Source organism: Phoxinus phoxinus, assembly GCF_949152265.1.
Source record: "Phoxinus phoxinus genome assembly, chromosome: 14".
Classification (NCBI taxonomy): Eukaryota; Metazoa; Chordata; class Actinopteri; order Cypriniformes; family Leuciscidae; genus Phoxinus; species Phoxinus phoxinus.
In genome coordinates, this window is record NC_136889.1 from 7,688,727 (window position 1) to 7,701,214 (window position 12,488).

At 38.1% G+C, this 12,488-nt stretch overlaps 2 protein-coding genes across 3 annotated transcripts in view; one reads left to right on the forward strand and one right to left on the reverse strand.

Moving 5' to 3' along the window:
- lrmda (leucine rich melanocyte differentiation associated) overlaps positions 1–2,888 on the reverse strand; it is a 253,183-nt gene extending 250,295 nt beyond the window's left edge. For both annotated transcript variants that reach the window (XM_079635402.1, XM_079635401.1), the window contains exons 1-2: positions 2,564–2,888; positions 1,805–1,905 (exon numbers count right to left, since the gene is read on the reverse strand). In XM_079635402.1, coding sequence (XP_079491528.1) covers positions 1,805–1,905; positions 2,564–2,605 — 143 coding nt within the window. In that variant the 5' untranslated portion in view covers positions 2,606–2,888. The remainder of the gene's footprint in view (positions 1–1,804; positions 1,906–2,563) is intronic.
- Positions 2,889–6,833: 3,945 nt separating this feature from the next.
- Positions 6,834–9,732, forward strand: znf503 (zinc finger protein 503). Its single transcript, XM_079634145.1, has 2 exons — positions 6,834–7,459; positions 7,859–9,732. Exons 1-2 carry the CDS (start codon positions 7,205–7,207, stop codon positions 9,278–9,280), a joined length of 1,677 nt encoding a protein of 558 aa, XP_079490271.1. The 5' UTR covers positions 6,834–7,204; the 3' UTR covers positions 9,281–9,732.
- Positions 9,733–12,488: the final 2,756 nt, after the last annotated feature.

Genomic DNA, 12,488 nt, shown 5'->3' on the forward strand with positions numbered 1-12,488 from the left:
TGGTAAAAAAATTATTTCAGAGCCAGCTTTAACATTCTGCATTTGATACGTACGTACAGATGTCAAAGAGGGGGGCTGTCTGCTGACAAGCCTTGTTCCCAAATATCATCTTTATTGGAAGTGTGATTCCAAGTGAACAAGACTGGGGTTAGTCCAAACCATAAGTGGTGAAACCTCACTCTTCTGTGTGTACGACACTGCATCGGTAATGTAAATCCTGCAGGGTTTTAATGGAAAAACAATGAACCTGACATTGTTCTAAGAATTCCCATTAATTGGCTATTGATGTTCCCAGCTATTCTGGTAATTATCTTACACATAAAAAGTTATAAATGATTTGATGATAGCATAATGGTTCAAAAAAGGCAATAAACCACAGTGCAAGCAGTTTAGCAATGCTACTATGTGTATGGTGAAACTATCAGGAAGCATTACGGATGAAACTGATGCAATAAAGAGCATTGCATCAAAGAACAAACATAAAAAAAACTCTGATCCACTAACTTTATTAATCCATGGATGGAGTAGTTGTACCGATTCCTTCAGTCATGATCAGATATCTGTTTGTATAGCATTTTATATAATTGATGCATGTGACGCCGGCTGACCAAATTCAGTATATGATGCAAAAATACATACAATTTTATATCAAAACAATAAACATAGATAATTCTGGGTTCTACAGTGTTCAACCTATGCCGGGTCGCCAGTCACAAATGCTCATTAGGAATATTAATGCGCCGATAAGCGTACATTTATGTGCGACACATTGAAGCAGTGCAGGATTTGGCAATTATTAATGTGACAGACTCCAGTGCAAAGCGAATCAATTAAATGGAAGAATCCACATTTTCAGCACAGATAACTGCCTCAAGACGACAATTTTCACATGACAAAAAGAGGCCCATTCAGAGTCCTTCAAGGCCTGACAGGTCAAGAAAAGAAGTCTGAAACAAAGGCACCTTATAACCATCATCTCCTCTCTTTTAGTTGTCAGATCAGCTTTGCTAGTCCTGCTGGTGAAATGGCATCCCCCTCCCCAGCTGCCACAAGGTGCTTCTTCATGTCCTGTCAAAGGAATCTTTTATTCTATTTGCTCAGCATTAACATGTCACATTTATTGATCAGGCTTTTTATCTGGCCACAGCATGGCACGCCGCTACTGTACCCACCGCTCTCTGATGTCTCGATGACACGGCTGACGGTGTAATGCACATAACGCATGTATTAAATTGCACTTAATGCAAAGGTGTGACTGTCCACGCGACAGGTAGATTGAATCAGAGATGTTGAATGCGGTTGGGATCCTGTCATTTATGCCAATGTTCTAGAATGTTTCACATGATAGAAATATCCTTCACACAAGAACTTTCTCAACCAATTCAAGCTTTTTTCTCTAGGCAAAAGGAGTTTTATATTACATATTTAATAGCCATATATGATATGAATTCCTAAATGTGCACTGCCAGCATCTGTGGTCAAGCAGCATCTTAAAGGGCCTAACAGAGGTGTACTAAAAACAGAAGTACACCAAAACGGAAGTACAAAATCAAAAACACAACTGATGTGAAAACTACCTATAATGGTTATTTTCCATCTTTACAGAGAGGATAAAGTCGACCATAATCCTGTTGCAAAACTTAGGAGAAAAACATGATGTCTCACCCACCTCAGATCCGTACGGGAATCCAGTATGTGCATAATAGGTGTCATGCATGTCATTGCTGTCTTCCAGCATCATGGACCTCCTATTATCGTGGCCTGTTAAGAGTTACTGTACACTCAGACAAAAACAGTAACTTACCTCAGTTGGTTGAAGCTGAGGTCTAATCTTCTTGCCAACTCTCCATATTTTGCCCCAGGAAAATCTGGAATGTCTTCCCAATCAAGCCCAATGCAGGACACCTACATCAATGCATCAGAGAGAGGAAGAGTGTTACATATTTTAGGTGTCTTAGTTACAGTAAAATTATACATTTAAGTACAGAGTCATCTCAATTAACAACATGTAGCCTACTACGGTACTTACTATAATGTTAGGAATAGGGTTTGGTTTAGGGTTAGTTGCTTGTAATTCAAATGCAATGTACTGTTATTACTATTGTAAGTACATGTAATGTGTAACAAAGACACTGTAAAATCAAGTGTTACCAGGAAGAGATGTCAGTTTTATTACACAGTTGGCACTTTGAATGAATGTTCTTTCAAGAAATCTGGTGGGGTTATAATGTATGTTTGTTATGAAGCTGTTCAGCTGTGCATAAACATGTGAAGGCAAATACTTCATATACAGCTATTGTGTGAATTAAACCACTGTTATTATGTTAATCAACAACTATTTAATCAGTTTATAATACATTTTTGTATTCATATTTTATATTGTCTCGCTACAGGCTACAGAAATGCATTTTTATTTTATAAATATCAAACTTCATGTTACTTCATGACTTACAATAACAAACAAAAAAGACAAAAACAAACGCACACTTCTAGGCGTTTGGTGTCTACTGGTTGAATCCATAATTTAGGTCACAGGATAACGTGTTTGCAATATTTCACTTACCTGACTTCCATTCACTACAACCATTGACTCGTTGTATGCCATTGCAGTCAAATGACAGTTCAGAAAGAAAGAAGCTTCTAACGAGGACCAACACAAAGGTTTGTATGCTCATAAGACTGGAAAGTTTCCTTTATGTTTCCAAAATAAACTTTTAATCTACGCTCCGAATGAAGCTTTACTTCTTCCGCGTGCTCGTGTCAGCTGATCTTAGACGGAAGCACGCGCCACTGTTCAATTTCTCAAATCAGTTTTAGCTTGTTATATACGGCATTTCTAAGGATGTTTTGCCATAAAAATAATGATGAGTAGCATTATTACTAGCAATGCGGACAGCCTTCTGTTGAAAAAAGCAGCCGTTTAAATCACTGGAATTTAGAATCTCCAAAGAATATGTTTAACATGGTATACGACGTATTATTACAATTCAAAAGTCATATTTCACTGTATTATAAATTCACTAATCATATTTTGCTGTGTTTCGTCACATTCGTGTGTTCATTTAATAGTTTATGTTAAAATAACACATTAAAGCTTTATTGTTATCGTTGTATGACAGGACTGGGCTCGAGAGCATGACGTCACGACGGATCCTCCCATAGACGGAAGTTTTGGTCGCGCAAGAAAGACAGTGGAGACGAGTAGGGTTTCTGATCTTGTGCTGGCGGTTGCGCACGAATACTAGAATAATGTAGCGACTTAGTTTGGCTACTTAAATGTGCTTCATTAGACGCCACTGGAAATCTTTTCATATTATCATCTTTATAGAAAATAAAGGGATTGTGTCTGTAAATGTTCCGTATCACATCGGAGCGCGTGTGTAATGTAAGGTAAAGTGGTTCGTTGTGGTCTCTTTTGCCAAACTTAATGATAGAAAATACTTTGTAATGCATGTTTAACATATGTAAAAGAATGACCGGGTTTCTGTTTTATTATAATTATTATGTTGTTGTTGTTATTTATATCGTAGATGATATAACCTACGCTTTGAATGAAAGGAAGCGGACTATGACGCTGTTTTTTTTAAAAACTATTTGAGTTGTCTGAATTTCCGTAATGTACTGATGTGAGAGTTTTTCTAAGCACTAAAAGCATATTTAATAGCCTACTGTGTTTTTATTTGAACTGATTTTGTGTTGCTTTGACTAAACTGCATGCTTTACCCTCAGTCAGCAACCCTTTCAAATGTATTTGTAACTTGAGGGGTAAAACACACTGTGAAAAATGTACCCTAGTGTTATTGTTTATTTTAATAAATCGTAAATGTGCGGGTCTCAAATTGAACTAGCCTACAGAAAATCTTTTGAACAAACGCGGGGGTTTCGGCCGCTTTAGGCAACTCTATGACTATAGAGGTAGACGTAGTCATGCATAAACATGACGATTTGAAATATATTTAATACTTATGCATTTAAATAATATAAATTATGACCCCCCCCAAAATATGTTCCCATTTAAGGGTAATTCCGAGTGTTTGGTGTCTGGTTCAGAAGCTCATTCGTCATGCAGACAATAAAGAGAAAAATTTTGCCCGATGTTGAAATTTATGGTTACCCTTCTCTGCCCTAATTTCTCACGCAGTGTGTCACGCGCTGACAGCCTCAGCAGAAAACAATCACATCTTGCCATGCTTAAGAAAGATTCTGCGTTCAGCTTGTTAAAAATGGCCGGTATCAACACTAGTGTCTGTGTTGTATTAGAAAAGGGAATAATAGCCTACAGCAAAATCTTCCCACTATTTTCACTTTCAAAAACTTAAACCTACAAATAGCCTATTGTTAATGTAGTAAATCAATAATGAAAAGGGGTTTTCCTACGTTTTTCAAATCGACTATGGTTTTCAGAATCGCATTTGTGTATGGGCATGTAGGCTATTTGAGCAAGGCCTACTTATTGTGTCTAAATAATTCAAACTTTTCTAAATATTAGGCTACAACACGTAAGCTTAAAAAGGCAAATGCAATCAGTAGCCTAAATATTGATTCCTGGAGAGAGAGAGAGTGTGTGTGTAAGAGAGAGCGAGATAGCCTATAGGTTGAATAATTAGGCTACCTTACACGTTCTTATTGGTTTATAGACTTTTTCAATAAAATTATTTATATTTTATTTTAAAAATATGATGTAGCTACTTGGTTAATTTAATTAATGTGATTTTTTTTAATGGAGGGGGTGAGGCTGTTATTTTATTTAAGTTATTAAATAAAACTGCGTTAGCAAACCAGCAAAGTGTATTGTTTGTCACGGACGAGGGTTATCTGTTTCATGTGTCTGAGATACTCCAGCAAAATATACATTTCTTTCACGCTGATGACTGTCCACTCCAGGTTTTCTTGCTCTCCAAGATGACCTGTCAAGCGGATTACCGCAGAAAGAGATTAATGGTGGAGGCGGGTTGCAATAATAATCGTTTTGTTTGATGTGACAACTTTGATAGGCGTTGATTTACTTACAAACTGATAGGCTTTTAATTGAGCGCCTCCATCCAGTGAGAGATGAAAGGCAAAGCGCATTGAAAAGCTGCCCGATTGCCCCGGAGCCTCAATACTGATTAGCCGTCTCAGCGGTGAATAGTTCAAGGCTTTTTAAACTTCTTTTCTCAAAGGTCTGACAGACCATTTCTCTTTCTTTTATGTATTTTGGTATTGTCAAATAAAATGAATAATTTTATTGTGTGTAAATAAAATTTAGTTGACATGAATGGGAAAAACTGTCTGGACTATTTTTTTATTATTATTGTATTGTTGTGTCTTTTAACATTCAGAGTTGAAGTTTTGTTGGATTTTGCTTGAGGCAACGCAATAACCTACAAGTGAAGTTTACATTTGTGCAAAACATGTAGTGTCCGGAAAGACCTGAAACTGCATGTGAGACAAGGAAAATATAATTTGAAGTAGCTATCATGTACACCTGTCTGAAACTTAGCCTCGGCATGTTTAAAACTGTTTTTCACAACACATCGACTTTTCTTTCTTTTTAATTCGGCTACTTTTAGAGGAAAATAAGTTACACAAATATATATAGGCCTAGGCTATATTTATATATAGGCTACACTGTAAAAAATAAATCCGTAAAATAATAATAAAGAAAGTTTAAATAATTATAAAAATGGTAATGGACATAAAAATGACAACAGGTTAGGCATGAAATTGTTTTGTTAATGTAAAATAAAATCAGCTTACACACATTGTATAGGCTAACCTAGGCTATATAAAGTAAGCACAATATTTACATTGCCTCGTGTTTTTATTTTATAACTTTTTTTTAGGCCTAAACAATAATTATGACACTCTCAAAAAGTAGCCTAGCTACTTCAAAATATTCGAATATTTTTACGTTTATTTTTTTAACTCTAAGTAGCTGTATTTGTAATAAACTATATGATTAATGGCCAGTTGTTGATTTTTTTTTTTTTTTTTTTTTACTTCAATTGAAGAAAAAGATGAAAGAAAAAAGAAACACGGGAAAATGTTCTTGTCTTACCACGTTTTAAACAAAACCCTTTCCAAACTGAATCAAACAGAGAAACTGCCCCTCAAATTAAGTGACTGTTCTCCGGGATGCTTCTTTTGCCCTTTTCTCTGTCACTCGCGGCACATAATCAGCTTCAAAAGCTGACGTGAAGTAAGAAAAGGATTGACAGCAACTGACAAATAACTGATTGATTGTGGTCGAGCAGAATTGACAGTTGACGGAGGGGTGGGGATAGAAATAGAAGGGCGGTCTATATTATATTGAAAACATGTGACATTCACATCCCTCTATCACTGCATTGGTCTGCTCTTGTCAACGCTTGTCTGATTGGGGAATTCAAACACTACAAGTTGATCTTGTGTTTATGGTCTGATGTTTTAGCCCGTTCACATAAGGTAGGCTAAGGGTAAAAAAAAAGCATCTTAGAAAAATAAGACTAAATTTAAATTCATACAACAAATAAGTACATCAAAAGGAAAAATTGTTACTAAAATGTAGGTATTATAGCCTACAAAGGGCTAGGTGTAATAAAAATAATAAAAAAGGAATCTCCCACACTTTAATGTTTTAATTCTGTTTTTGTTGATGGTGTTCATCATCATCAGTAAATATGGGGCTTAATTCTATTAAGGCCTACAAAAGAGACGAAGCGTAAATGTATGAGATAACTATGTTTCTCTTTTAAAAAATGGCAAAGTTATGCTCGTGAAAACGAATAGCGAGCATTTTAAATCTCATTTTTGACAGAGACATCGGCGTGTACGACAACCTACATATTAAGCAAAATCTCCTCCCCCAAGTTGTCAAAATAGAGGCGCTTGCAGGAGGAGGAACGTCACATCCCCTTGACCCTCCAATCACCTCGGGGTCCCATTTGATTGGAAGGCGGCAAGGGCTTTAATCTCGGACTAATTCAGCTGCTTTTGAAGTGAAAATTTCTACCAGTTCTTGGTTTGGGAGGACAAGCGCGCGGACCTACGGGAAGAGACAGAGCGCGCGCTATGCCTTTGGTGTCACACGCGGTTCCGGATCTGCAATAGCCTCGCGCTTTGCTCCATGCGGATTATACAATTTATCTTTATTTCTACTATTTGAATGAAGATTACGGCATAGAGTTTTTTTATTTATTAATCTGATAAATGAAATACCAACAAAATACATGAGAATTGGGTCATGATCACATCGCCTTCTGCTTCAAGAAATAGTGATACTGATCTAGTCTGGGAAAGCACCAGCAGAAGCTCTCGGAATAACAACTCCGCGGTCGTCAGCAAGCCTTTTCTCCATTCCGTCCCTCCTTCGGACCCTTTACGGCAAGCGAACCGAATTCCCATAAAGATTTTGAAAATGCTTACTGCACGCACAGGACACATTTTACACCCTGAATATCTTCAGCCATTGCCATCCACCCCGATTAGTCCTATTGAGGTAAGATGCGTATTCTGTCTTTCATAAGCTGTTCATGTAGGCTATTTGACAAGTCCGCATTATATTTTGTCGGAGAAATGACGGCGCATTACGAGAATCTTTGGTTAGACGTAGCTAAGCTGGGTGGATAAAACAAATACTATCCAATAGCCAACATTGTATTTTCATTTGACCAATTTTCTCTTTAACCCAGCTAACATTGTAAATGCGCTTTTGGCACGGGCTCCCAGCCCGTTTCGCGCGATGCGCACGTTATCGACTCGCTTAAAACGCTCAAATAGAAGCGACGAGTCGTTTAGGGAAGTTTATTTGTTGTTTATTTAGACAAATACCTTGTAATGATTGTGCTTTTACATATTTGTGGTGTTTACGTCCTTTGTTTTTTATCTGTCCTCGCAGCTCGATGCCAAGAAAAGTCCTCTGGCTCTTCTTGCGCAAACGTGCTCTCAGATCGGTAAACCGGACCCTCCACCCTCCTCCAAACTCTCATCGGTGACATCAAACGGATCTAACGATAAAGAGTCGAAATCTGGCCCTTTAAAACTGAGTGACATCGGTGTGGAAGACAAATCCAGCTTCAAGCCGTATTCCAAGCCATCGGATAAGAAGGACTCGTCTTCTGGGGTGTCGAACGGAGAGAAATCTGGTTTCCGTGTGCCTAGCGCCACCTGCCAGCCATTCACTCCAAGGACTGGCAGCCCGAATTCCAGCACTTCGGCTTCCCCGATGCCGTCAGATGGAAAGGGAGAGAGAGACGAAAAGAAAGAGTCTGATTGTAATAAAAACTGCAGCTCGGACGGATCTGCACCGACCAGCATCAGCCATAGCAGGATAAGCGTGAGCTGTGCGGGAATTAACGTGGAGGTCAACCAGCACCAGGAGACCACATCAGGATCCAAAGCAGCGACGTCGGAGTCCTCGTGTGTCACCTCTTCATCCTCAGCCTCCGTCCTCGGGTCAGGACTTGTAGCCCCCGTTTCTCCGTACAAACCCGGCCAGACTGTTTTCCCTCTACCCCCGGCTGGCATGACGTACCCAGGCAGTTTAGCAGGGGCCTACGCCGGCTATCCCCAACACTTCCTGCCCCACGGTGGAAGTCTGGTCAATGCACAGCTCGCCAGCTCGCTGGGCTGCAGTAAAGCTGGCTCAAGCCCCCTAGCCGGGGCATCCCCTCCATCCATAATGTCAGCCAGCCTTTGTAGAGACCCTTACTGCTTGAGTTACCACTGTGCCAGCCACTTGGCCGGTGCAGCCGGAGCTTCCTGCACACACGACTCGGCCGCTGCGGCTGCTTTGAAGTCCGGATATCAACTCATGTACCCGACACACCCTTTGCACGGGGTTCACTCCTCGCCGCCATCTTTTGGTGGACACCCTTTGTATCCCTATGGGTTCATGCTGCCCAACGACCCTCTTCCGCATGTGTGTAACTGGGTGTCAGCTAACGGACCTTGTGACAAGCGTTTCTCATCCTCCGAAGAACTTCTTAACCACCTGCGGACGCACACCGCGTTCACCGGGACTGAAAAGTTTATATCGGGTTATCCCAGTTCATCATCTTTAGCTAATGCTGCCGCCGCAGCAATGGCATGCCATATGCACATGCCGCCCTCAGGACCCCCTGGGAGCCCCGGGACACTGGCACTTAGGAGCCCGCATCATGCGTTAGGACTAAGCAGCCGCTATCACCCGTATTCAAAGAGTCCGTTGCCTAATCCCGGCGCACCGGTTCCAGTACCTGCCGCGACCGGTCCTTATTATTCTCCCTATGCACTGTACGGTCAAAGACTCACCACAGCAGCAGCGCTTGGATACCAGTAAAAAACAAAACAAAAAACAGACTCTGTCCAAATTTATAGATTATAAAGATTGAAATATAAAGACTTTTATATCTTCGCGCCACTGAAGGACTGGATCCGTGGACTCACTGTATTTATTTATGTCGGCTTAAAGCGGACAATAATACAAATGAAAATATTTGAGAAACTCAAAAGTGCATTACATGAACTCTGTAGATAACGTGAAACACATGTTAGAGTACTAATAAAATAGGGGTCTTCAGTTGGATGTTGATTTGGAATTGCTATGATTGTATGTTCGTTATTATTTAATGTCTCATTGAAAAGAAGATAATTTACATGCATGTTTGTTTCTTAAATCCCAAATTGTCCACATGATTTGAAATTGCCGTTATTTTTCAGGTGTTCACCACGGAGAGAGAATTGGTATTTTTTGTATGTATTCTGGAAAATAAGAAACAATTCTGTTCCATATTTCTGTCTTCAGTATTTATTAACCAAACATCACCAAAACTCAACTCAAACTAAATTCTGTCATTTGAGTAGGCTAGCCTATATTGATTTTTTCCGTTTTAAATCCAAATCATATAGCCTAATTTAAATGGTTGCAGCCTTTTTCAGGTTTTACAGTTCTACTAAACGATTTAACTTCGAATAAGATTTAAAAAAAAAAAAAAAAAGTGCATTCGTCGGTGTCTAGGAAATTTTATTATTATTATTTTTCTAATGACTGACCTAGCAATCAGAATGGAAAGTTTGATATAACGCTTTTAAGAAATGACGCCAGAACACGTTTGAAATAATTTCAGGTTAATTTTATTACTTATGCATTGAAGTTTATAAATAAAAAATAGTTTATTTCTAAATACAAAAAGAAATGGCCATTTATTTCTTCTTACTGGGCGACGATAAATTAGTCAAGGGGTTGTACCATCTTTTTTCATATTTTTACAAGAGAAAATGTTTTCAGGACAACTTTTAGGTGAATGACATGACCGGTGTTCACTTTCTTTTTCAATATCTTATTCTCTATCATGTTGTCAGTCCATCATCTCACCATATATCGAATAATCATTTCAGAATATAAACGGCTATGCTGAATTCTGAACGTGCATTTGTTGTGGTTTTGTTGAACAAGATTTTATTTTGTAATGCTAGACTCGTTTGCAGTAGGATATGTTATAACTACAGCCGTCAATGGCTTATGTGGACAATGACTCAATGAGTTATGTTTGAGGAAACGCTAAAGAGACAATATTGCGAGTGCTTTGTTTTTAAATATAGGAAACAGACTGTAGGCCTAGGCTATTTAAAAAAAAAAACGATTGATCATACATTTTTTATTTATTATAATTGTAGGACATCTTATTTGTTATAGATTATACAATATCAGTTTTAAGTCTGTTTTATGTGAATTAACGAAACATTTTTTACGAGATTTTTACAGATAGCTACACACAAGGAGTAGAAGTACACACTATTTGTCAAATAGCCTACCAGAGAAGCCTAAAACGGTCAGCAATATTTTCATTCAGTGAGCAAACACAAACATTGTCATTCGACTAGAGTTGTAAATCATATCTGTCATTTAATGAAACACTACGGCGTCCAGCTTAGAAAAAAAAGCAGGGTTTGTGTTTTCTATATAGGCCCATCTAGTTTGATCACCAAATTATTTCCTCAACAATTTATTTCCGTAGACTATATTTAAACTGAAAAATATATAGGAAAATATAATTTATCAACACGATTGTAATTATTTTAAAAACGTGTAATAAAAAATAAAAATAAGATAAATTATTATCGAATGCTCCATTTAATTTAATAAAAGAACAAGGATAACGCATAAGAACAGAAAAAAATATAGGCTACTGATATTTTTGCTTGCGAGGCGAATAAAAAAAAATTGATATCTACTCTTGTAAAAGTGCTTTTATATTGCTTGTTTGATTTTTTTACTCATGGAAAACTAAAATATGCGCAGGTAACGAAAAATGCAATAGGCATTTACTTAACTGCGTGTCTTAACTACATAAATTCACAAAGCAGCCTACATTAGGATACACATATAATTTAATATAGCAATATCAAATATAAAGTACAAATTGTCTCACGACATTTTAGGGGTATTTTTTTCCATTGTTAACTGTTTCGCGAAACAAACTGCACATGAGTCAACTAAACTCGCCTTATAGCCTATCGTTTTAACAATATTTAAGTTGAATGTCCAATATTTTATTTATTAATTTTGTTTTTATTTATGTTTTTATTTTAATTTTGGGAGAGATGACAATTAACCCAGGATATGAACTTAAAATAATAAGCTAGGCCTATAAACATTTACGAACTAGGCCTACATGAGTTGTATTAACTAAAGTTATAACTAATGACACCAGATTAATTAATGATTGTATTTACACTCCTAAAGCAGTTCATTAAAGATGGAAAACTTCAACCCGCCCAGAAATGTCATAGACGCGGAGCAACTAGACTATGTTAGGAGGCCCACACAAGCTTTAAACTGATGTAATGACGGTGAAAGAGAGCAATTTCCATTTTTACCCACATCATGGTGGCTGTGAGGAGGTCCCCGATGGAAAGCCATTCATCATGTGCCCCTCCTCCCGGGCCTGTCATCAGAGGAGCTAGCAGGCACATGTGTGCATAAATTACCCCGCATGCCTTCTTCCACTGCTGTTCACTGTGGCTAAGGAGTATAAAGAGGAACAGAACTCCACTGCCTGGTAGTAAAGCATGACTTACACCACTGATCAGCCCTGCAATGAGCATGTTTATAAGGGCGATAAATAAAGTGAATACCTTCCACAGTGGTCTCGTGTAAGGTGCCAGGCAACCACAATATGGAAAAGAGGAGGACTGGAATGCCTTATTAACCTGTGACAACAACGGCTTGTTATAGGAGATGAATTTGAGTCCGTTGCTTTATTTGAGAGGGGAAACATTTCATAGATCAACAAGACAACATACCACATGACTTTTTGAAAGTGAAAGTGTTTAAACTAAAATTGAAAGTGTTCACCCTCATGTTTTGTTAGGGGTCTACAAGACACCAAGGCTCTTTTGCTAGCTCCAAAACATTAAAAGTAGGCCTATTCAAAGGTTTTTTTTTTTTTTTTTTTTTCAATCTTAGAACTGATAATAAGCTGAATAAAGTTTAACATGTATTTTCCATGATAAATGTTTCATTTGGGGCCTCAAACACCCCAGCT